This window comes from Diabrotica virgifera, chromosome 2 (genome assembly GCF_917563875.1).
Source record: "Diabrotica virgifera virgifera chromosome 2, PGI_DIABVI_V3a".
Lineage (NCBI taxonomy): Eukaryota > Metazoa > Arthropoda > Insecta > Coleoptera > Chrysomelidae > Diabrotica > Diabrotica virgifera.
In genome coordinates, this window is record NC_065444.1 from 142,314,654 (window position 1) to 142,338,897 (window position 24,244).

The following is a 24,244-nucleotide window of genomic DNA, read 5'->3' on the forward strand; positions in this document are numbered from 1 at the left end:
AGAATTTGTAGGATATTATCAACAAGAAAATACCGACATGAACACAATATATAGAGAAATGCAACGAAAGCTCTTGAAAGCAGGCCTGACTGTGGCAAAGAAAACGAAAAGTAAAGAAGACAAAATAAGCGTTGGAACAAAACGGTTGATGGAAAAGAGCAGGGCCCTAACTACCATTGGGGCAACCGGGGCAGTGCCCCGGGGCCCCCGACCAAGGGGGGCCCAGTGCATAGATTTTAACGAGGAAAATAAAAATATGTATTTTAAAAGCCGATCCCAACGAAATATTTTCAACTGACACAATTTTAAAAAGACCGCAACATAGTTTTAATTTTTCACTGGGGAAATTAGTCTTTTAGACTAATAGCCCGATAAGGGAACACAAAATTTTACGAAAACCTCCAAAAAATAAAGGAAGGATGAAAATTTGGGAATAAGTAGTTGAAATTGTCTACTATTATATAAGAAAAAGTTTACAATTCTACATCCCCTCCATTTTATAAAAATTGGAAAATACGGGCTGAAAAATATTTTCTCGGGAGTGAAAAAATGTACGTTCAAAAAAGGCCCGGAATTGGATAAAATGACTAATTCTAAACAACTTTTGTTCTGTAGAGTTTATTCACTAAGTGAATACTTTTCGAGTTATTTGCGAGTGAATATGTTCATTTTTAACAAAAAGAAAACATGTTTTTGGACGGTTTTTCGCAGATAACTCAAAAAGTAAGTACTCTAGCGAAAAAATATGGTGAAAATATCGCTTATTAAAAATTAAAAAAAAAATGGTGTACGCATGAGGTCTGCACACCCAGTATAAGCAAAGTTGTAGCTAATGAAAAGTAGGTTCTTTTTCGTCAAATTCCAAATCGAATATTTCAATGTGAAATAACCAAAAAACAGAGCACTTTTCGGGGAAAATTAATTTCAACGTTTTTAAAGTGTTTAAAAAAAGGTTTATTTTTGTCTTTTAAAAAAACTTTTAACATTAAAAATAAGTGAGTTACGCTCAAAATATTTTTGGTTCCTTTTATTTTTTGGTACAAAAATCGCGAAAATCACCCCCTAATTAGCTTCCCAAATAAAATTAATCGTTGCCGCTTCACAAGTTACTTTACTTATGTATTATTTATATTATCTATAAGTTTCACTGGTTCAAAGTGCTCATTTTAAAAAAAAATTGGGTTTAAAATAAAACATTTTTTTTAATTTTGAAAAAAAAATGGAATTGTTCATGGAATTAACTTAAAAATTATTAGTAATACCAAAAATCTTAAAGAGTCATAAAATGTACGTTTTGCTTTTCTGAATATTTTTTTTTGTTTTTTGTTAGACAAAAATTGGTTATGCTATGGCTGTTCAAAATTTGCCTAAACCTTTTTCAAAAATAAGCACTTTGAACCGATGAAACTTACAGATCATATAAATAATACATACGCAAAGTAACTTGTGAAGTGGTAATGATAAAATTTATTTGTGATGCTAATTAGCGGGTGATTTTTGCGATTTTTTTACCAAAAAATAAAAGTGACCAACAATATTTTGAGCGTAACTCACTTACTTTTAATATTACAAGTTTTTTAAAAAACAAAAAGAAACCTTTTTTTACTTTAAAAAAGTTGAAATGAATTTTTCCCGAAAAGTGCTCCGTTGTTGGGTTATTTTACATTAAATTTTCGATTTGGAATTTGATGAAAAAGAAACTACTTTTCATTAGCTACAACTCTGTTTCTACTGGGTATGCAGACCTCAAGCATACACCATTTTGTTCAGTTTTTTATAAGCTATATTTTTGCTAAGAATATTTTTTTCTCTGAAATACTTACTTTTTGAGTTATCTCCGAAAAACAGTCCAAAAACATGTTTATTTTTTCTTTTAAAAATGAACATATTCACTTGCAAATAACTCGAAAAGTATTGACTTAGGGAAAAAACTCTATAGAACAAAAGTTGCTTAGAATTAGTCATTTTATGGAATTCCGGATTTATTTTGAATGTATATTTTTCACCTTGGAGAGGGGGTATTCCCCTCCATTTTTGAAAAATGGAGGGGATGTAGAATTGTAAATTTTTTCTTATATAATAATAGACAATTTCAACTACCCAGTCGCAAATTTTCATCCTTCCTTTATTTTTTTTTGGGTCAGATTGTTCTTTGATCGGGCTATAAAATGCAATTGGAACAAAACAGGGCCCCTGAGGCCTGAGCTAAGATGTGGCCCCGAGACCTTAACATAAAAATTTTAATTATTACTTAAGAAATTAGTTATTTCGGCGTAATAAAACCTAAAAAAATGCCATTGGAAGAGGGGGGCCCGGGCTAAGCTGAGACCTTTCGTAAACATATAGATTGTGACTGAGGAAATTAGTTATTTTGGCGAAATAAAAACTAAAATGCAACCGGAATAGGGACTCCAGGTCTCAGCTACTTTGTCTTAATCAATTTACCCCAGACCACATCTTGGTACGTGAAAGGAACCACATATTGAAAAGAAAAGTATACATAAGATAAAATGAGCACATTAGGATTAGTCCCACCAGTACACTGACCAGCTTCACTGAGTGTGCTTGGCTCACACTGCAGTAGCTTAAGGCACCTTAAGGTGCTTTTAAATCCAAGTAAACACGAACGAAGGAACGAATTCGTAGGTGTTCGCTTGGTTATTGGTTCGGTACAAAGTAAGACCATTTACATTGTAGCGAACGAACGCATTCGTTGATAATCCGTCCGCAATGTCAGACACAGATGAAGCTGTAATCATTAGCGCTGCTAATTTTATAGTTATTGCAGGATATTCCGAAAAAAAAAAGAAAGGAGAGAGTGTGGTGTTCACATAGGAGAGAAAATGCGCTTTCAAGGGGTTAAATATCAAACATTTTTCCTGATCCCCTTGCGCTGGGGGTAAATTTCCCAGACCTCCCGGTAGGGGGCCCCGAGAGCACATTTGCTCCGGGGCCCTTAACATCGTAGTTACGGCCCTGGAAAAGACACGTCTATTTCTAAGCGAAGGAAAGCGAAACATCGACGGTTTCAAAGAATTGAATAAACAGATAAAGAAGGGAGTAAAGGAAGACTTAAGGATCTACAATGAAAACAAGGTAGAAAAAATTATAGAAAAGAATCGAGGCCTAAAATGCTCACGAGGATGGGTACGTATTTTCGGCTGCAATGCTATTCAAATGGGGATTCATTTTTTTCGAATCCTGAGAAAACTAATAAGTATTTTTGAAAAATTTAAACGCAGAATGAAAGATTACGTTATTGGCGAGGGCCGAAAGTCCATGAGAACTTCTATAATGTTTATTTTAATAAGTTACAGGGGTGAAAAACTAAGAGAAAATGTAGTGTGGTTTTGAATTTCAAATATCTCATTAAAAAAAAACTTTTTATTTATTCTAAGGGACTTCCGGCCCTCGGTAATGATATATTCTTTCATTCTGCGTTTAAATTTTTCAAAAATATTTATTGGTTTTTTCAGGATTCGAAAAAAATAAACACAATGTCCGTGGTAATATTTTCAAATCTATCTTTGTCATACAATGCACTTATATACATACATACTCGAATAGAATATTGTCAGCATACTGGCAGTCAGACAGTGACAATCAGTGACAATTTTAAATATTTGACATGGCATCGGGAATATTTTGAGTTGTTGATTAAATAATATTGATATATATTGTATTTGATAAATAATTGATTTAAGACGTGAACTTAATAAAAAGTTATTTATTGTGTATTATTTGTGGAAGATCCAAGCAGAGAATACATCAGGATAATATATTCTGTGATCCAAGTATTTTGTTGTTAAAGATGTTCAAAATTGTAAGTGTTCCATACTAACAATATATTATTAAAAAATCACTTAAACACTTTTCCTCTTTTCTCGATTGAGTATTAGTTTTTGTTGTACATATAAATTATTACAATCACTGAATACATAGTTAGTGAAAAAATTATTACATTTATTAACTGAATTAATAATTTGCAATTATAAAAATAACAGTTATCCAATAACATTCAAAAGCCATCTCTTTAAATTAATGATGACATTTTCAGTAGAATGACATTGTGGTAATGTTTACATATCCATACCAGTGTGAATTTTACTACACGTAATTTGCCGTGTAAAGACAGAAAAAGTAGGGATACCCGTAAAATATTTGCGAATTATGTACCGATGGCCTTAATGATAAAACAAGTTCTTTTAAAATTCTGCGTTCAAAATTTTCAAAAATATTTATTGGTTTTTTCAGGATTCGAAAAAAATGAACACAATGTCCGTGGTAATATTTCCAAATCTATCTTTGTCATACAACGCACTCAGTCGAATAGAATATTATCAGCATACTGTCAGTCAGACAGTGACAATCAGTGGCAATTTTAAATATTTGACATGGCATCAGGAATATTTTGAGTTGTTGATTAAATAATATTGATATAATATAGTGTATTTGATAAATAATTGATTTAAGACGTGAACTTAATAAAAAGTTACTTATTGTGTATTATTTGTGGAAGATCCAAGCGGAGAATACATAGGATAATATATTCTGTGATCCAAGTATTTTGTTGTTAAAGATGTTCAAAATTGTAAGCGTTCCATAGTAACAATATATTATTAAAAAATCACTTAAACACTTTTCCTCTTTTCTCGATTAAGTATTAGTTTTTGTTGTACATATAAATTATTACAATCACTGAATACATAGTTAGTGAAAAAATTATCACATTTATTAACTGAATTAATAATTTGCAATTATAAAAATAATAGTTATCCAAGAACATGCAAAAGCCATCTCTTTAAATTAATGATGACATTTTCAAGTAGAATGACATTATGGTAATGTTTACATATCCATACTAGTGTGAATTTTACTACACGTAATTGGCCGTGTAAAGACAGAAAAAGTAGGGATACCCGTAAAATATTTGCGAATTATGTACCGATGGCCTTAAGACCAAACATAGGAAAGCCTCTAATAATCTCATTAAAAGATAAAGATGGAAAAGAAACAAGAGAAAAGAACAAAATCCTAAAAGTTACACAAACATTTTACCGTGATTTATATTCCTCAAACAAAGACCCAGATAACACAGCAAAAGAAAATCTTAAGAAAAAGATAATAAATGTCAACTCAGAATTACTCCCTAATATAGAATCCTTCGAAATAAAACAAGCTATGGCACAACTAAAGAACAATAAGGCTCCGGGCCCAGATGGAATACTTGCCGAAATGTTACAAGGAGGGGAGTGAAATTATTCTCGAAGAATTGAAAAATCTTTTCAACGAATGCCTTCACAAAGGAGACAGGGGAGATCTGAAGAACTATAGGCCAATTTCCCTGTTGTCCCAAATGTACAAACTGTTTATGAGAGTAATAACTAATAGGCTATCGTCGAAGCTTGATAGCTATCAACCGGTAGAGCAGGCAGTGTTCCGAAAGGGTTACAGTACAGCGGATCATCTTCTTACAGTCAGAACGCTAATAGAGAAAGCCAATGAATATCACTTGAACTTATACATTGGCAAATGTACAAACTGTTTATGAGAGTAATAACTAATAGGCTATCGTCGAAGCTTGATAGCTATCAACCGGTAGAGCAGGCAGTGTTCCGAAAGGGTTACAGTACAGCGGATCATCTTCTTACAGTCAGAACGCTAATAGAGAAAGCCAATGAATATCACTTGAACTTATACATTGGCTTCGTTGATTATGAAAAGGCATTCGACTCCATAGAACTTTAAGCAATAGAGAGAGCTATGAACAACTGCAGGAAAGATTCTCGATACAGAATGCTTATACATAATATAAGAAAGCTACAATGAAAATACAAATAGATGAGAAAACCAAAGCTATACCAATCAACAGAGGAGTTCGCCAGGGAGACGTTATTTCACCAAAGCTGTTCACACTGGGACTTGAAGACGTGTTCAAAGACATTAACTGGGTAGATAAAGGAATAAATGTTAATGGAAGAAAACTGAGTCATTTGAGATATGCTGACGACATTGTAATATTCGCTACAAGTTTCGAATAATTACAGACCATGATGACGCAACTATTTCAAGCTTCGGAAAAAGTAGGTCTTAAGATGAACTTGGAAAAAACAAAAGTAATGACGAATACACCGAACATTACAAAAATAACTTTGAATGACATAGATTTAGGAACAGTAAGCGAATACATCTACCTAGGACAGATAATGAAAGTTAACAAAGAAAATCAAACTGCCGAAATTACTAGAAGAATAAGGTTAGCGTGGGCAGGATTTGAAAAACTGAGTTGAATCTTGAAAAACGCTAAAATAGAACAATATTTGAGAACCAGAGTTTACGATCAGTGTATTCTCCCTATACGTACGTATGGTTCACAGACGTGGACACTCACCAAGGCCAATATGAATAAAATAGTAAAGGCACAGAGAGCGATGGAAAGATCAATGCTCGGGGTGAGGCTCATAGACAAAAAAACAAATACATGGATTAGAAGCAAAACCAAAGTAAAAGACGCAGGAGAACATGCTGCCAGATTAAAATGGAGCTTCGAAGGACACAATGCCCGACTGAAGGATAAAAGATGGAATCACGAAATACAACAATGGATACCGTGGTTAGGAAGAAGAAGTAGAGGAAGGCCACAAATGAGATGGGCCGATGACATAAAGAAGTTTGGAGGACACAACTGGAAACAGGTGGCGCAAAATAGACAACACTGGATTGAATTGGGGGAGGCCTATGTCCAAAGTTGGATTACTGAAGGCTGAAGAAGAATACTTCTATAACGTTCATTTGTTTCAAAACATACTTTATACGTTCTCAAGATGTAGGTAAATTAAAAAGTTATTAACTGATCTTACTCGTAAATACAATTTAACTAACAAAATTGGGTACAATAAAGTTACTAGGGTAGAAAAATTTCTAGGGTAGATTTTAAAATTAGTTGTTTAATTTAATAATTCATTTATCCATATTAATTACTTATTAGTATGGTAACATATTGTTTGTAACATAATTTTAAAGTTATTAAATTCAATTAAGTTGCACTTGAATACGTTTTATTTTAATCTTTAATTACGTTTTTATTTTCATCTTTGATATTTATAGTCGTCGCTGGGCCATCGAGGTGTAAACATCGTTAAAGCGCTCCGAAAAACCGGCGATTAAGAATTCTAATTATCTTATCAACAACAATAAAAAACCCATTAGCAATAAGTGAGAAAAATAAAACAATATGTTCCCTTCGGGGAATCTTATTGGGTTCAGAAATGGACAGCCAGTTTATCAACAACAAAACATACAGAGTGATCCAATAAATCTACAAATGACACAAGCAACCAATAACCAACTACAGTGGCAGCCAACAATGATGAACCAACCAGAAAATTCAATGAACATGAATATGCCAACTATGCAACAACAGTATCATACAACTCCTATACAGACAGTAAATACAAACTATTACTCTCAACCAGTTCAGTAGCAAATACCGACATCAAGTAAAAATAGTGCAAATATCGAAGACAGAGAAACTCACTATATGACATCAACCAGCGAAGATGAAGAAGAAAATCAAACAAACAGTAAAAACGCATGGCAAGTCATGGGAAGCAATAAAAGGAAGAAAATACATAACAACAAACAAAATCCAAGCGAAATTGAAACAGGTAACCGATTCCAACCGCTGTCAAAAGAAACAGAAGAACATACTGGAAACGCAGAAACCAACAACATACCAAAACCTCCACCAATATTTGTACACGGGGTACAGGATTTCAACGAGATGACAAAGCAATTAGAAAAATAGCGAAAAAGAAGAATACCAGACAAAAACTTTAATAAACAACGTTGTCAAAATAAATTGTGAAACACCAAAAATATACTGAAAATTGGTTAAGGAGTTCAAGGAAAAAAATATATACCATCACACGTACCAACTAAAAGAAGAACAATCCTACAGAATCGTGATCAGATACTTACATCGCTCAACCAATACTGATGACATAAAAGCGGACTATCTCAGTTAGGGCACAAAGTGAGAAACATGGTCAATGTAAAACAACAAAAAAGCAAAGAACCACTTAATCTCTTCTTTGTAGATTTAGAACCCGCGCAAAACAATAAAGATGTCTATAATATAACAGGCCTACAGAACAGAGTAGTACTCATAGAACCTCCACGAACTAAAAAAAAACAGTATAATACAGTGCACGAGGTACCAACAATACGGATATTCCAAATCATACTGTAATAAACCATTCGTCTGTGTAAAATGCGGAGGCTCACACAGTACCACCACGTGCAAAAAGTCCAAGGAAACGCCAGCCATATGTGCGTTATGCAATGGAGGCCACCCAGCCAATTATAAGGGATGTGACCACTATAAGAAACTTACCAAAGGAAGCAACAAAAACAATGGAGCGCATCAAAACCCATCAGCAATCTACACAAGTGATATATACAAAAGAAACACACAACAACGATCCAATCCACTGCCCCAGGGCTTGAGCTACGCTGAAGTAACTAAACACAACCAAACAGAAGATACAACCACTGTGTTAAACGAGTTTTTGGAAGAATTCAAGAATCTATTCAACCAACTAATCCAACAAAATAGCATGGTCCTCAACATGCTTACCATGCTTATCAACAAAATGAAATAATGGCTAAGTTTCTTCGAATAGCTCAATGGAATGCCAACGGCCTTCCAAGCCATACAGAAGAAGTGAAAATATTTCTAGACATAAATAAAATTGACATATTTTTAATTAGTGAAACGCACTTTACAAACAGAACTTATTTTAACATACCTAAATATAAACTATATCGTACTGAGCATCCTAGCGGCACAACCCACGGAGGTACAGCAATACTCATCAAAGAAAATATTAAACATCATGAACTACTGAAGTACGAAGAAGAACACATCCAAGCAACGACAGTAAGCGTTGAAGCACTTCCATATAATGTCAACGTAACAGCTGTGTACTGCCCTCCTCGCCATAATCTAAAACGAGAACACTGAAGAATTTTTCCAAACCCTAGGACCAAAATTCATTGCTGGAGGAGATTACAACAGCAAGCATACCTTGTGGGGGTCACGACTTATAACAACATAAGGCAGAGAACTGGCACATGTTATATAAAATAAGAATAACTCATTTGTCTCAACGGGAACACCAACATACTGGCCGACCGATCCCAACAAAAAACCAGATTTATTGGACTTCTTCATAACAAACGGTATCGGTATAACTTATACAGAATAACACCAAACTATGACCTAACTACTGACCATAGCCCAATAATAGCAACGGTAAGTACAACAGTTATGACTAAAAAACCAAAACTCCACCTGCACAACAATAAAACAAACTGGGACACTTACCGACAAATAATTCACGATACTATCGAAATAACAACGAGGCTGAAAAAAAAACGGAAGAAATAGAAGAGGACTATAACAAATTTATACACATACTACAGTATGCAGCTAAATCAGCTACCCCACAAAGTAGTCCCAACAGAAACATAAGTAATATACCTTTAGAAATCAAAAAACTGGTAGCTGAAAAAAGAAAGGCCAGATCTGCATGGCAACGAACACACACACCAGACAGCAGAACAAGATACCATCGCATCAGCAACAAATTAAAATCAAAGCTGCAAGAAGTCAAAAATGAGTCATTCACGAATTACATCACCAATCTATCAAGACAAGATAACTCTATATGGAAGCCCATAAAAAGTAAGAGAAAGCCAATAACAGCATTACCTCCAATACGTAAAAATTCAACACCACCAGGATCATGGGCAAAAAGTGATAAAAAAAAGGCTGACCTCTTTGCTGAGTATTTAGCAGAAGTTTTTACTCTACTAAATGACGAACAAGTACCAGAAGCGAACCAAATATTAGAAGAACCACTACAGATACAGGACCGAATAAAACCATTTACTCCAAAAGAAATTAGAGACGTAATTGCCGCCCTAAACCCAAAGAAGGCACCAGGTGAAGATCTGATAACCGCAAAAATGTTAAAAGAAATACCCAAAAAGGGAATAGTTAAACTAAATTATAAACAAATAAAGCCTGGCAAAAGCCCTCTAGATGTCTCATCATATAGGCCTATCAGTTTATTACCAACAATCTCCAAGTTGTTTGAAAGACTCCTAAACAGAATAAATGCAGAAATAAATCCACAAAATTGGATCCTAGATCATCAGTTCGGATTTCGACAAAGCCATTCAACAATACAACAATGCCATCGTATAGTCAACGCCATCAACTAGTCACTTGAAAACCAGCAGTACTGCACAGCAGCCTTTATAGACATCAGTCAGGCTTTTGACAAAGTCTGGCATCCAGGCTTGTTATGCAAAATAAAAAGAATTCTCCCAGCAAGTTACTACAACCTACTGAAAGCTTACCTACACGAACGGCAGTTTAAAGTAAAAGTTAATGAAGAAGTCTCGGAATACAAGCCTATTCACTCTGGCGTACCACAAGGGAGCATACTAGGGCCATTATTGTACATACTGTGTACATATGACTTGCCTACAAATGATAAAACAACCATCGGGACATTTGCAGACGACACTGCTATTTTTGCGAAGCATGACGATCCTATTGCAGCAACACAAAATCTCCAAGAGCATCTAAACTCACTTGAAATATAGCTGAAGAAGTGGAAGTTTAAGGTAAACGAAACAAAATCATCCCATATAACATTCACCCTCCGGACTGGAACCTGCCCACCGGTAACCATCAATCAAATAAAAATACCACAAAGTAATCAAGTCAAATATCTAGGGCTACACTTTGACAGTAAACTCAACTTGAAACACCATATTATAACAAAGAAAAGAATGCAACTTGACCTAAAAACCAAAGAACTTTACTGGCTCATCGGAAGAAAATCCCACCTTTCAATAGAAAAGAAATTGCTAATATATAAAGCAGTGATAAAGCCAATCTGGACTTATGGCATTGAACTGTGGGGCTATGCTTGCAAATCCAATACCGTGATTATCCAGAGAGCGCAATCCAAAATACTTCGAACAATAGTTACTGCACCATGGTATGTATCAAACCAAACTCTGCACACTGATCTAAAAATTCCATATGTAACCGTGTAATGTCCTGATCGTAGCAAGACCAGGGCATTTAGCAACACCACACTGCTGGGAGGAACGAGGGGAGGAATTCCTCGAACATCCCTTAGGATATTCAAAAGAAAAACGTCCACCGTTCCATCCATCAGAATGGTGCTCTGCCCGACTGCTCAGCCTGTTCATTCTTCTCTCACACCCATCCCAGAAAGGTACAGGAAATAAAAAGTTCACCAAATAATTTTATATACACTGTATATTCAGATAAAAAAAATTAACAAAAATCATTCTATTATGTAGAGGCAACCAAATTAATTTTCTGAAGCTGTGACCGAGACCCTGCTGGTCACCGGTATAAAAATTATAAAGTTAAAAAAAGGTACTCAGCTTTAAGTCCTCTTGTCGGAGTCACACAATTCTTATGGGAGGTTTCCAATCTCTGCGGAACTTTCTGTTGCTGTCGGTATTTGTGGGAATTCTAAGACTATCTTGTTGCGAGATGTCGCTGTCGCGTTCTGCTCTCCAAGATAGTTTTCTCCAGCTACAGTTGCTTCCCCATGTAGTGTTCGCCTGCAGCTTTATTCCCAAGGAAGGGTTCGCCTGCAGCTTTATTAACAAGGTAGGGGCTAGAAAAATTCATACAAAGATCAGTTTTCTCCCAAAAGAAAAACCTGATCAGAAATAAAGCTGGGTATCGAAAGAAACACGATCTCAGCAAAATCTCTGATCACAGCGTGGCATTATTAAAAATAAAAAGAAACAGAAAGAATTCTATCAATTAAATATTATAACTATGTACAGGAAATAAAGTAATGTAGAGTGATTAGTGTAATTACTGTTAAAATAATACTCTCGGTTCGTTTATACGATTTATACAAGTTACAGATCGAATTTATATTATACACTCCACTATTTACAAAATCTGTCCCAATTTATATACTCTAGCCGTCATTCCGGAACGTTCTGTATATCTCTAGTTATCACTACGAGATTCGGTAACTTGCACGTCCTCATTGCCGCTGCAATCTCGAAACGTCGATATCATTCTGTCTGTGTGGAGACGGGGGCTGGTATACGAGGATCGGTCAATAATTATTTTGTTACAGTAATATATTATATACCAGAGAAAAAAAATAAAATTAAAAAAGTTTTTAAGCTTTATTTCAAGGAGAAAGTAGGTATCTGCTGTGCAAAAGAAATTAGTAAAAAACTTAGGCTTAACGAAATAGTCAAACTTACCCGTATATCTAACGGCCTACACACAAACACAATAATTTATCAGATATTGTCTCTCATTTACGCGGTAATGGAAAATCAGCCGGTACAAATTTGTATAGGTTTAAATACCGTAAAAGAATTGAAGAAATTAATTTGACGATAGTAGGGTCGCTTGTAGAAATATATAGTACGAGGGGCAAATACCAAGCGGAGCTTGGTGTAGCGTTCAATCGGCTGATTGAAACGTTACAACCGAAGTCATCCGAGAAAACAACAGAAAACACCACAACAAACTAGAAGACCATCCTAATCCATTACTTCATCAACTACTGCAACCTGACCACAATAGAAGACTCAGAAGAAGCTGGCCATTCGACCTAAGAGGTAACTGAGGAAACATTGCTGGATGTTTACCTCTCCACGTCATCACATTTACAATAATTAATTTAATGTATCTTAAAATCTAGTATCAGAGTATCTTAAAATAGGGGATGATGAAGAAGATCCAGAGTTAGAAATTAGAACCACAAAAAGATGTAATGAATATAAATATCTCGGATCTATAATATCTAAAGAAGGCACTACCAAAAGAGACATCGAAAAGAGAACGCAGCGTGGCAAAAAAGCGGTAAACATTCTAAGCTCTCTACTGTGGTCTAAAGATATAAGACAAAAAACGAAATTGACAATCTATCGTACCTTGGTAGAGCCTATTATGACTTATGGGGCAGAAGTTTGGCAGATGACAAAAAAAGATAGAAAAAGAATAGAAGTAGTAGAAATGGATTATCTAAGGAGAGCGTGTGGTATATCTAAAAAAGATCACATCAGGAATGAAGATATTAGAAGGAGGACACATACTGTATATTCCAGTGTAGATAGAATTGAAACTAGACAACTAGTGTGGTATGGTCACGTGAAACGAATGAATGAAGATAGATGGCCAAAGAAAGCTTTAAATTACATTCCACACCAAAGAAGAAGAAGGGGAAGACCTTCAGTTGCCTGGGAAGAAAATGTACGGCACATCATGAAAGATAGGGCCATCAAAGAAGACGAATGGATGGACAGAGAACGATGGCGGTCGAAGTGCGAGAAGCGGCAGAGGCTGTAGGAACCTCGCTTATAGATAGATACATAATTTAATGTAAGACCAAGAAATTGACTTATAGATGTTTGTTTTATATCTTTTTTATAGCTTTTTAAATAATAAATGTACCACAGATGCCATGTTTTCTGTACTACATGAGGTTTATCAAGCATTAAACAATAATCTGCACACTGCCACTGTTTTTTGTGATTATGCCAAAGCTTTTGATTGTGTGAATCACGACATTTTGATAAAAAAACTAGATTTCTACGGAATTCGAGGTATTTCTTCGAACTGGTTTCAATATTTCTTGGATAATAGGAAACAACTGGTTAGAGCAAATGATACAGACTCTAGTCTCAAAAATGTTGTATGTGGGGTACCACAAGGTTCAGTATTGGGTCCTCTACTTTTCCTTATCTTTATTAATGACATCACTAGCTTAAAAATCGATGGAAAAGTTTTTCTTTTTGCTGATGATACAAGTATCACTTGGAGCAACTCAAATATCGCAACTCTTCATGCTACTATAACTTCTGATCTACTTACAATAAAATCTTGGTCCGATTCAAATTTACTCTCTTTTAACGTAGATAAAACAGTAGCATTGTCCTATAAAGGAGCTCTTCAACCCTTACCTCTTCATAACAGCCAGATCAGTATCGTTGATTCTGTAAAGTTTCTTGGTATTTTTTTAGATAGCAATTTGAAATGGTCCCTTCATATGTGTTAAGCAAGAAACTATCCTCAGCTTGCTTTGCAATAAGATCTGTTTCTTAATGTTGTTCTGAAGCTATTTCCTTGTGGCATTTTTATGATTAATTATTTATATGGGAAATAAGCCACAATTAAAATGAAAAAATAATTTTATTAACGTTTCGACGCCCAAATCGGGTGCCGTTGTCAAAATACAAAATATTACTAAAATAAACAAAAGTGTTGTTGCTAAGCAAAAAAATTCTTCTAATAATTTATTTAATCTCACTCATTTATATTGGCAATTCAGACATATATTATACATTTTAAAGTAGAAGACTTTAAAATGATATTGCCAATATTTATGAGTTGCGTTCCTGGGACGACTTACTGAAAGATAGTTCATTCATAGAAAGATCTGTTTCGAAGGAAATGAATTTAGCCTCTTCCAAAATAACATATTTTTCTTTGTTCGAGTCATATCTTCGATATGGTCTCCCTTTTTGGGGTTCTGGTACGGCTGCCCAAACTGATGTTATTTTTAAATTACAAAAAAGAGCAATAAGATATCTGTTTGGCCTCAGAAGAACAACACATTGCAGAAGCTACTTCAAAGATCACAGGATTCTAACACTACCTTCTTTATATATTTTAGAAACTGTTTGCTTAATTCGTAAACATCTACATGTCTTTCCAGCAAGACCTAGACATGACTATTCCACCAGAAATTCTACCTTTGACATCTATTTACCGATCCCGTCCAGTGAGTTAGTAAAGAAATCTATATTATATTCTGCAAAAAAACTTTACAACCATCTCCCTCTACAACTTAAATCTGCAACATCTTTCCCCAAGTTCCGTAAAATGACTAAAGCCTATTTATCTGAAAGACCATATTATTCAACAGCAGAGTTTCTTAACCAATAACTAAGAAAGTACAGTATTCTTATTTATAAGTATAATCTTAATCTATATTTGAGTGTCATATGCAGCAGCTTAACTTAACTTATTAAATTTTTTAAGGTAGAATATGCAATTTGCAATTTTTTTTTTAAATTTCGCAATAGATTGTTACTGTTTTTTTTTTTGTTTCTCTTCATTATTTTTATTTATATAGACGATTTATATCATTTTAGTAAATTGTATTTGTTATTTGTTATTGTTCTTATTTATGATTCTTGTAAGCTTTGTCTATAAAATTGTTAAATTTTTCATGACAATAAAGCATATTTCTATTCTATTCTATCTGATTGTCAATAAAGGGAGATAATAAAAAAAAATCTTTGATATTTTAGTATATGTTTCTAAAATCAGATAATTTTTTTGCAAAAAAATTTAATGAAAATTATTGCGGATATAAAATATCCGCGAAACGTAAAATCTATAGTTCTTTTTGAACTATTTACAAAACCAAACATGCTATGTAATACAACTTCATACCAAAATAAAGGTTGTAATATTTACTACAAAATGCAATACTAATATACGGGGTGTTCTATTTAAAAAATGAGAAAATTTTGTATTTGCAAATAGTGATCACACTGTATATTTTATGGCTATAAGTAAAAGATATTATATACATATATATATATATATATATATATATATATATATATATATATATATATATATATATATATATATATATATACAAGCTGTACGCTCCCGAGGAAGCTGAAGCTGTTTTCACTTGAAGATCCTTTTTGTGGGGGATCATCCCATTCTGACTTTGGTTTTACAATTGCTGGTGTGACTTCGCTGTTTCCACTACCTTTCTCCATTCTTCTCTCTCTCTGATTTTGCTTCCTATATTTCTAATTTCCATACTTCTTAAGTCTTCTTCCACTTGTTGTCTCCATCTGAGTTTAGGCCTGCCTCTGGTTCTTGTACCTGGTGGTATCCATTCGGTTATAACTCTTAACGGATTGTTCTTCTCTCTTCTCATTATGTGTCCATACCATCTAATTCTCTGTGCTTTTGTTGCTCTTACTATGTTCTCTTGACCCATCCATTCTTGTATTTCGTGGTTCATCCATTGCCTTGCATCCTCTTCGTTTTCCCTCTTTGGTCCCAGAATTTTTCTCATAATTTTTCTCTCAAAAACTTTCAGCTGCTCTTCTTCTCTTGCTGTTAATGTGAATGTCTCCAAAGCATATAGCACTATTGGTCTTATGGTCGTTTTGTAGATTTTCATTTTTGTATTTCGGCTTATCTTCTTATCTTTGAAAATTTTTTTATTTCTGTAGAATGCTTTGTTTCCTGCTTGAATTCTTCTTTTCATATCTACACTTTCATTTCTTCTGTTGACTAATACTCCCAAATATTTGAATGTTTCAACCTCTTCGAAGCTGTGTGCGTCTATTGTCATTTCTGTCAGTTGCGTCTTCTTTTTTTTACTTACATTCATGTATTTTGTTTTATTTTCAATTATTTCCAGTCCTCTTAGTTTGGATTCGTTTTCTATTTCTTGAAAGGTTTTCTTTAATGCCTTTTTATCTGTTGCTACTATGGTTATATCGTCCGCATATCCAATTATTTGTACTGTATTTTTATTTATAGTTCCTGCGTTTGACAACTTTTTTATTATCTTATCTAATGATAGAATAAATAGTACAGTTGAGAGCGCATCTCCTTGTCTTACTCCATTTTTAATTTTCATTATTTCTGTTCTCTCTCTTCCGGTGTCTATTGTTGCTTGGGAATCTCGCATTGTCATTTCTATCATTCTTATAATTTTATTTGGTATTTTGCTCTCTTGTAAGTCTTGGATCATTTTTCTTCTACTTAGTTTGTCAAAAGCCTGTTTAAAGTCTAGAAAAAGTATATGTGCTTCTCCGTCGTACTCGTATGTTTTCTCTATCGCTTGTTTTAGTGTATGGATAGCATCTATCGTGGATCTTCCTTTTCTGAAACCGTACTGGTAGTCTCCTATGCTTTGTTCTGTGTATATTGTTAGTCTGTCTCTAATTATACCAGTCAGTACTTTATATGTTACATTCAGTAAATTAATTGCTCGGTAGTTTTTACATATCCTGTGGTCTCCTTGTTTTGGGATTGTCACAATAATTCCTTTCTTCCATTCTTCGGGCATTGTTTCCTTATTCCATATATTCTGTATTAGTTCATAAATCTTTCTGTATAGTGCTTCACCCCCGTATTTTATAAGTTCTGCACATATTCCGTCGTCTCCCGCTGTTTTCCCGTTTTTCAGTTTGCATATTGTATCTTTTACTTCTGTATAGGTCAATTCTTCTTCTTCACCTTGTTCCGGGTTCATTATTGTTTCTCTTTCTTCTTCTACATCCGTTTCTTGATACATTTCTTCGAAATACTTCTGCCATGTTTCTGCTTCTATGGCTACATTAGCTGTCCGTTTTCTACTACCTAGCTTTAAGTATTGGTACAGTGGTTTTGAATTGTGTCTCTTATTTTCTGTTTCGATCTCGTTCATAATTTCGACTACTTTTTTATTTTTCTTTGATTTAAACAATTTCATTGTCTTTTTCCTTTGATCTTGGTATTTTTCTCGTTCCTCTTCTTTACCTGTGCTTAGCCATTTCAATCTTGTTTTATTCTTTTCGTCCACTGCTAGTTTGCACTCTTCGTCAAACCAATTGTTTCTTCTTTCTTTTTGCATTTTTCCAACTACTTTCTCTGCTGCAGTGTTTATTCCTTGTTTGATTTTTTTCCACTGCTCCTCCATTTCTTGTTCCTCCTTGAACTGCATCTCTACATTTACTTCTTTTACAAATCTTCTTTTTACTCCTTTATCTTTCAATTTATCTACGTCCCATCTTCCCTGTGCTTTTCGTCTTTCATTCTTTGTTGTTTTTATTTTACATTTTGCAATCACTAGCATATGGTCCGAATCGATGTTTGCCCCTCTGTGAGATCTCACGTCATTTATCGACTGTTTGTGTGACTTTTTAATAAGTACATGGTCTATTTGATTCCCCTCCAGACTGCCTGGTCTCATCCATGTTATCTTGTGTATGTTTTTGTGTTTATATCTCGTGCTACTTATGTCCATGTTTAATGCCGCTGCTAAATTACATAATCTTTCTCCATTATTGTTTGTTGTGCTATGTAATGAGTTTTCCCCTGCAACCTCCCTAAAGCATTTTTCTTTACCTATTTGTGCGTTGAAATCGCCTATAATAATTAATATATCTTCTCCCGGGATTTTTTCGGCATTTTCTTCTAGTGTTTCATAGAACTGTTGTTTTATTAAGTCATCACTGTTTTCTGTGGGTGCATAGACATTTATTATGGACAACTTGTTCGGTTTGCTGTTTACTCTTATGTATGATAATCTTTGACTTATGGGTTTAAATTCCATAACTTTATGCCTCATTTCCCCTAACACAATAAAAGCAGTTCCTCCATATCCTTGTTTTTCTTCTCCAGCATACCATACTGTATAATTTTCTTTTTCGATTTTTCCATGTCCCCCCCACCTGGTTTCTTGAATTACTGCAATATCTATATTGTATTGTTTCAACTGTGTCGCTAGCTCTTCCATTTTTCCTTCTTCTAGCAGTGTCCTGACGTTCCATGTTCCAATTTTTTTTGTCATTTTTTTAATTCTCTTCCTTTTTTCTGTATTTTTCTTATTATTTTGAATATACCGTGACTCATTTACCTCTTCGTTTGCATTGTCTGTTTCCTTTTCATCCATCCGTTCTCTTTTGTCTAGTTTTTTGGGACATTTTCAATTTCTATAAGTTTATTTTCTCTTGCATTCCATTTTAGCACTTTGTCATTTATTTCTAATTTCTGGTATCTGATTTTTACTTTTGCTCCTTTGCTTCTCTGTTGTTTTGCTATGTCTCTGATTTCTTTTTGTATCTTTGCTTCCTTGAACGTCAGCGCTGCATCTATGTATATTTCTCTACAGTCTCTTGTGTATTTGAGTTTACCTTTTTCTTGCAGTATTTTCTGTTTGTCTTCCCAGCTCTTCGTTTCTATTATACATTTCTTGTATCCTATCTTAAACGCACTTTTAACTTCTATTTTCAGTTGCAGCTCTGTTTCCATCATTTTTTGTATGTTTTCTCTTAGTCTAACTTCATCTTCCAGATCTACCTGAATTCCTTTTATGATTAATTTATTGCGTATTTTTTCTTTATCGATCTTCTCTAATCTATTCTCCATGAGTGTTAACGCTTTTTTGAGTTCTTCGTTTTCTTTCTCCCATTTTTGTTCTTTTTTTTCTACTTCTCTTTTTAAATTTTCTGTTTCTGCTTTGTTTTGCTTAAGCTTCTGCTTAATATCTTCCAGTTCGTTTTTCATATCCTTGATTTCATCTTTAATCTCTGTTTTGCTTTCCAGAATATCTTCTTTAATTTCTTGCCTCATCTGGCTCAGCAATATCTTAATCTCCTCCATGTCCGTTAATATTGTACTTACTTTTTTTATGCGCGTGTCTGGAGCTTTTTTGCTTTTATGTTGCTCTTCTTTGTCTTCTTCAATCGAGCTGTCGTGCTCCGGTTTGTGTCTTTTTCCTTCTGTTTTATTTTCTTCGTTGTTCATCTATTTGTCTTGTTGTTTGTTTTCTAGACTGAAAATCTTTATCAATATAATGCGAGAAAAATATATTTTTAGTTCACTTAAAGCTTATAATATACACAAAAAATAGGAAAATGTAACCTGTGTCTAATAGTAATTATTATTATTATTATCTTCTTATTTTTAATTACGTTTTGGTAAGGTCTCAGATATTTTGCACACGCCGGCAACGTCGCAGAATATTTGGCCGTACTTCTGTTTGCTAATTTATTTATGGCTTTCAGTAATTAAATATTCATTAATGTTTAATTATACACGTTTTTGTTATATTCAATGTTTGTTGTATTTGTAACTTAAAAAAATATTGTTCTGTATAATATTATTGCAAATCTCCTCTCTTACGTGCATCAAATTAACAAAAAGATGACTTACAGTTGAAATGTTGAATTCACCACACACTTTGTGAAAATTTCACCAAAAACCAATGTTTACTTCCGTACTAAAACAACTTTTTTCACCAGAGAGCAAATCAACTTGTGTTCACACCAACTTTTAACACTATATTTCCAAATCTTTAACACTATATTTCTATATATCAAAAGATATTAAATTATTTAAAAATGACACTGTATTATAAAAACTTTGACCTACCACTTAAATTTTTATTACCTTGGAAACATAATCCACAGCCCTATAAATATTACCATTTTTCTCAATAAAAATGTAAATATTTCGAAAATTATTAACTTTAGGCCTATAAGACCTTATACAAATTTTTCATATTTTTTAAAACTATATTCAAAAATTATTTAATATATAGGGTGTTTCATTTAAAAAAATACAACTTTGGTTCATACCGTCGTTCTGACTCACCCTGTATAATCGAAAATAATTTTAAATTATAGACGGTTTTGATATACATTGGTTTTGTTAAAAACATTTTTTTGTATGTCCCATAGTTTAGCCGTAATCAAATAAAACCAGAGGTTTGGCGCACCCTGTATGTTTTTTATTTGGCAACAGCGCTTTACTGCTAAACTTAAGAGTAAAAGAGCGAAAAAACTAATATATGAGGAAAATTGTGTTCAATTTGTTTGCCGTAAAGTCTAGTGGGTTATGATGTCATTAAATCTATGCCGTGCACGTTTAATTGTTTATCTGCATCTAACTACAAATTTAAATGAATTTCATGATAATTAATTCTGTTTTTATTGTTTTAATACAGCCAACATATCGGACACAATAACAGACGAACTGATGCAGAGGTGGTACGGTCCCGATGTCATCGTGGCGGAGATGAAACGAAGAAGCGGAGAGTGTGTCCAGATGAAAATGGCCAACATTACCGTGACGGAGAAACTAGAGAAGTTTGTCGAAGATGTCAAGTAAGTATATCAAAGATGGCTTTATATAAAAAACAGCTATACACAGGGTGTTTCTAAATAAGTATGACAAACTTAAAGGGTTAATTATACATGAAAAAATAATAACAGTTTGTTTTATAAACATATGTCCGCAAATGCTTCGTTTTCTAGATACAGGGTGTTGAAATTTTTCTTAAGATTTATTTATTGCTTTAAAATTGGTCGAGATATGCAAATGGAATTTGATGGGTTTTCTCTTCCTCTCTCTCTCTCTTGGACCATCACTCCTAGTGGAGTATTGGGCGCATCTGCGTTTCTTGGCCGATGGTGTAAGACGGCTGGTGGCCAGCTCAGCGCATCTTCTTGTGTTTATTCTCTGCGTACCAGTTCCTTCCATTCTCCTCTGTTTCTTGCTTTGTTTTTTACTTCCCCCAACTTAAGCCGATTCTGTTGTGTTCTCTGGTTAATGTTTTGTTCCAGGTATTATCTGGTCGTCCCCTCTTCCTGGTACCCTCAGGTTGATACTCGAGTGCTTGTCTTGTGATGTTACTAGGATCTTTTTCTATAACCACTATTCAAAATGATGCACTTTTCTGCACAGTCTTATGTTAACAAAGTTGATATTTTCTCACAGTATAAGATATATGACATTAGTGTGCAGAAAAGTGACGTTTCTGTGCCGGAAAGTTCTTTTCTGCACAGTACCGTTACATTCCACAATAAAATCATAAATATAATTATAACTTGTTTTGATGAAATGGTTTTATTTAAGATATTAGATTTGATAGTGCTTTTTAAAAACGAACCGATTTAACTCATGTCCGAGAAATCTGCAAAGTTCGGTACTTTAACACATTATTTTTGAACTTTAATTTCTTCTTTAAGTGCCATCTCCGCGGCGGAGGTCGGCAATCATCATAGCTATTCGTATTTTAGAGATGGCTGCTCTGAAAAGTTCATTTGATGTACATCCGTACCACTCTCTCAGGTTGCGCAGCCACGATATTCTGCGTCGCCCTATGCTTCTCTTTCCTTGAATCTTTCCCTGCATAATCAATTGGAGCAAGCTGTATCTCTCTCCACGTGAAATATGTCCGAGATATTCCAATTTTCTTGTTTTGATGGTATTTAGGATTTCCATTTCTTTATTCATCCTTCTCAGAACCTCTTTGTTTGTAACGTGTTCTGTCCACGATATTTTCAGAATTCTTCTGTACACCCACAGCTCGAATGATTCTAGTTTTTTCATTGATGCAGCATTCAAGGTCCAAGCTTCCATTCCATAAAACAGAGTCGAGAAAACGTAGCACCTAGCCAACCTAACTCTTAGCTCCAACTTCAAATCTCTTGTGCAGAGCACTTTCCTCATTTTGTTAAAATTTGCTCTAGCCTTTTCTATCCTGATTTTGATTTCCTATAAGTAATCTCCTGTGGAGTTGATCATTGTTCCAAGGTATGCATATTGATCGACTCGTTCGATATTGGATCCGTTGATGACGAGATTTTCGTTATTTCTTTGAGTTTTCGATATTCTCATAAACTTTGTCTTCTTGACATTCATTGTTAGCCCATATTCTTCTCCAAACTCTGCTATTCTGGTCACCAGCCTCTGAAGATCCCCAATATTTTCAGCTAAGATGACAGTGTCATCCGCATATCTAATGTTGTTAATGGGAACTCCATTTACCTTTATTCCAGCTGTTTCACCATCCAGAGCTTTTTTCAAGATCTCTTCCGAGTAGGCATTAAAAAGAACCTGCGACAACACGCATCCCTGTCTCACTCCACGTCTGATTTCAATTTCCTCCGACAGCTGATCGTTAACACGTACTTTTGCTCGTTGCTTATAGTATAAATTCGATATAATCCTGAGGTCATTGTAGTCCAGCTTCCTTGATTCCAGAACATGCATTAATTGTTCATGTCGTACTTTGTCAAATGCTTTATTATAGTCAATAAAACACGCATATATATCTTGATTGACGTCCAGGCACCTTTGTATAAGTATGTTAAGTGAAAAAAGAGCTTCACGAGTTCCCAGGCCTTTGCGAAACCCAAATTGCGTATCATTAATGTCTATGTCTAGTTTATGATATATTCGGTTATGGATGACTTTCAGTAGCAACTTTAGCACATGGGACATCAAACGAATGGTGCGGTAGTCGCCGCATTCTCGTGCGTTTTTCTTTTTAGGGAGGCAAATAAAGATCGACGTCAACCATTCTTTGGGTAATGTGCCTGAGCTATAAATTTTGTTCAAGAGTACCACTAAAATATCAATATGCTGCTCATCTATAATTTTTAAAAGGTCGATAGGAAGCATGTCAGGTCCTGGGCTTTTTCTGTTCTTCATTGTTTTTAACGCATGTATTATTTCTTCCGTTGTAATATATGGACCTATTTCTCCTGAAGTAAGTTCTATGTGTTCCAGGTACCCTCTTTCATCATCGAACAGTTCAGCGATGTATTCTGCCCAACGTTGTACTTTCTCATCGGTCTCTGTTATAGCGACCCCGTGTCTATCCAGAAGTGCACCAGTTAGATTTTGCTTTCTTAGTCCAGCCATTTCTTTGACTTTCTTATGTAGGTTAAATAGATCGTATCTTTTTTGGAGATCCTCGATCTCTTTGCATTTCTCTTCAAAGTGTTTTTCTTTTGCCTGCTTTATCATCTTCCTTATCTCGTGGTTAATCTCCCTGTATTTATTGTCATTTTTGTTCTTATATTGTCTCCGTTGTTCCATCATATTCAGTATCTCGTCTCATCTTTACAAGGTTCTAGTATGCAATGTTTTAGTTGCTCCCAGTGCTCGTAAATGTCATTGGTGTCTATGTTCAGATCTCTACAGTTCTTATGCAGTTCGTGATGAAGACATTCTTTTACGTTGGGTTCTTTAAGCTTGCTTATGTCTATTGTAGCTGTTCTCTGATTTCTTTTAATATTTTTAAGTGCGAGTGTAATTTTGGCGATAAGTGGGTTGTGGTCTGAGGCCACGTCTGCTCCGGGATATGCTTTTACGGGTTTAACAGCATTACGGTATCTTTCGTTTATCATAATGTAGTCTATCTGGTTCCTAACTACTTTCTCCGATGAATCTGCGGGCGATCGCCATGTATACAGTCGTCTGTTGGGTAGTTTGAAAACTGTGTTTGTGATAATGAAGTTCTGCTCTTGGCAAAATTGTAGTAGACGATCACCTCTCTCACTGCGATTTCCCAGACCATATTTGGTATTTTACAAATGACTACCACATTCTTTA

At 34.4% G+C, this 24,244-nt stretch overlaps 2 protein-coding genes across 2 annotated transcripts in view; one reads left to right on the forward strand and one right to left on the reverse strand.

The window, feature by feature from the left end:
* Positions 1-24,244, forward strand: part of LOC126880251 (nuclear receptor-binding protein homolog) — an 842,193-nt gene that overhangs the window by 561,983 nt on the left and 255,966 nt on the right. The window contains exon 6 of the mRNA XM_050644017.1: positions 20,847-21,006. Coding sequence (XP_050499974.1) covers positions 20,847-21,006 — 160 coding nt within the window. The remainder of the gene's footprint in view (positions 1-20,846; positions 21,007-24,244) is intronic.
* Positions 11,348-24,244, reverse strand: part of LOC126880252 (lipoamide acyltransferase component of branched-chain alpha-keto acid dehydrogenase complex, mitochondrial) — an 89,811-nt gene continuing 76,914 nt past the window's right edge. The window contains exon 2 of the mRNA XM_050644020.1: positions 11,348-11,735. Coding sequence (XP_050499977.1) covers positions 11,518-11,735 — 218 coding nt within the window. The 3' untranslated portion in view covers positions 11,348-11,517. The remainder of the gene's footprint in view (positions 11,736-24,244) is intronic.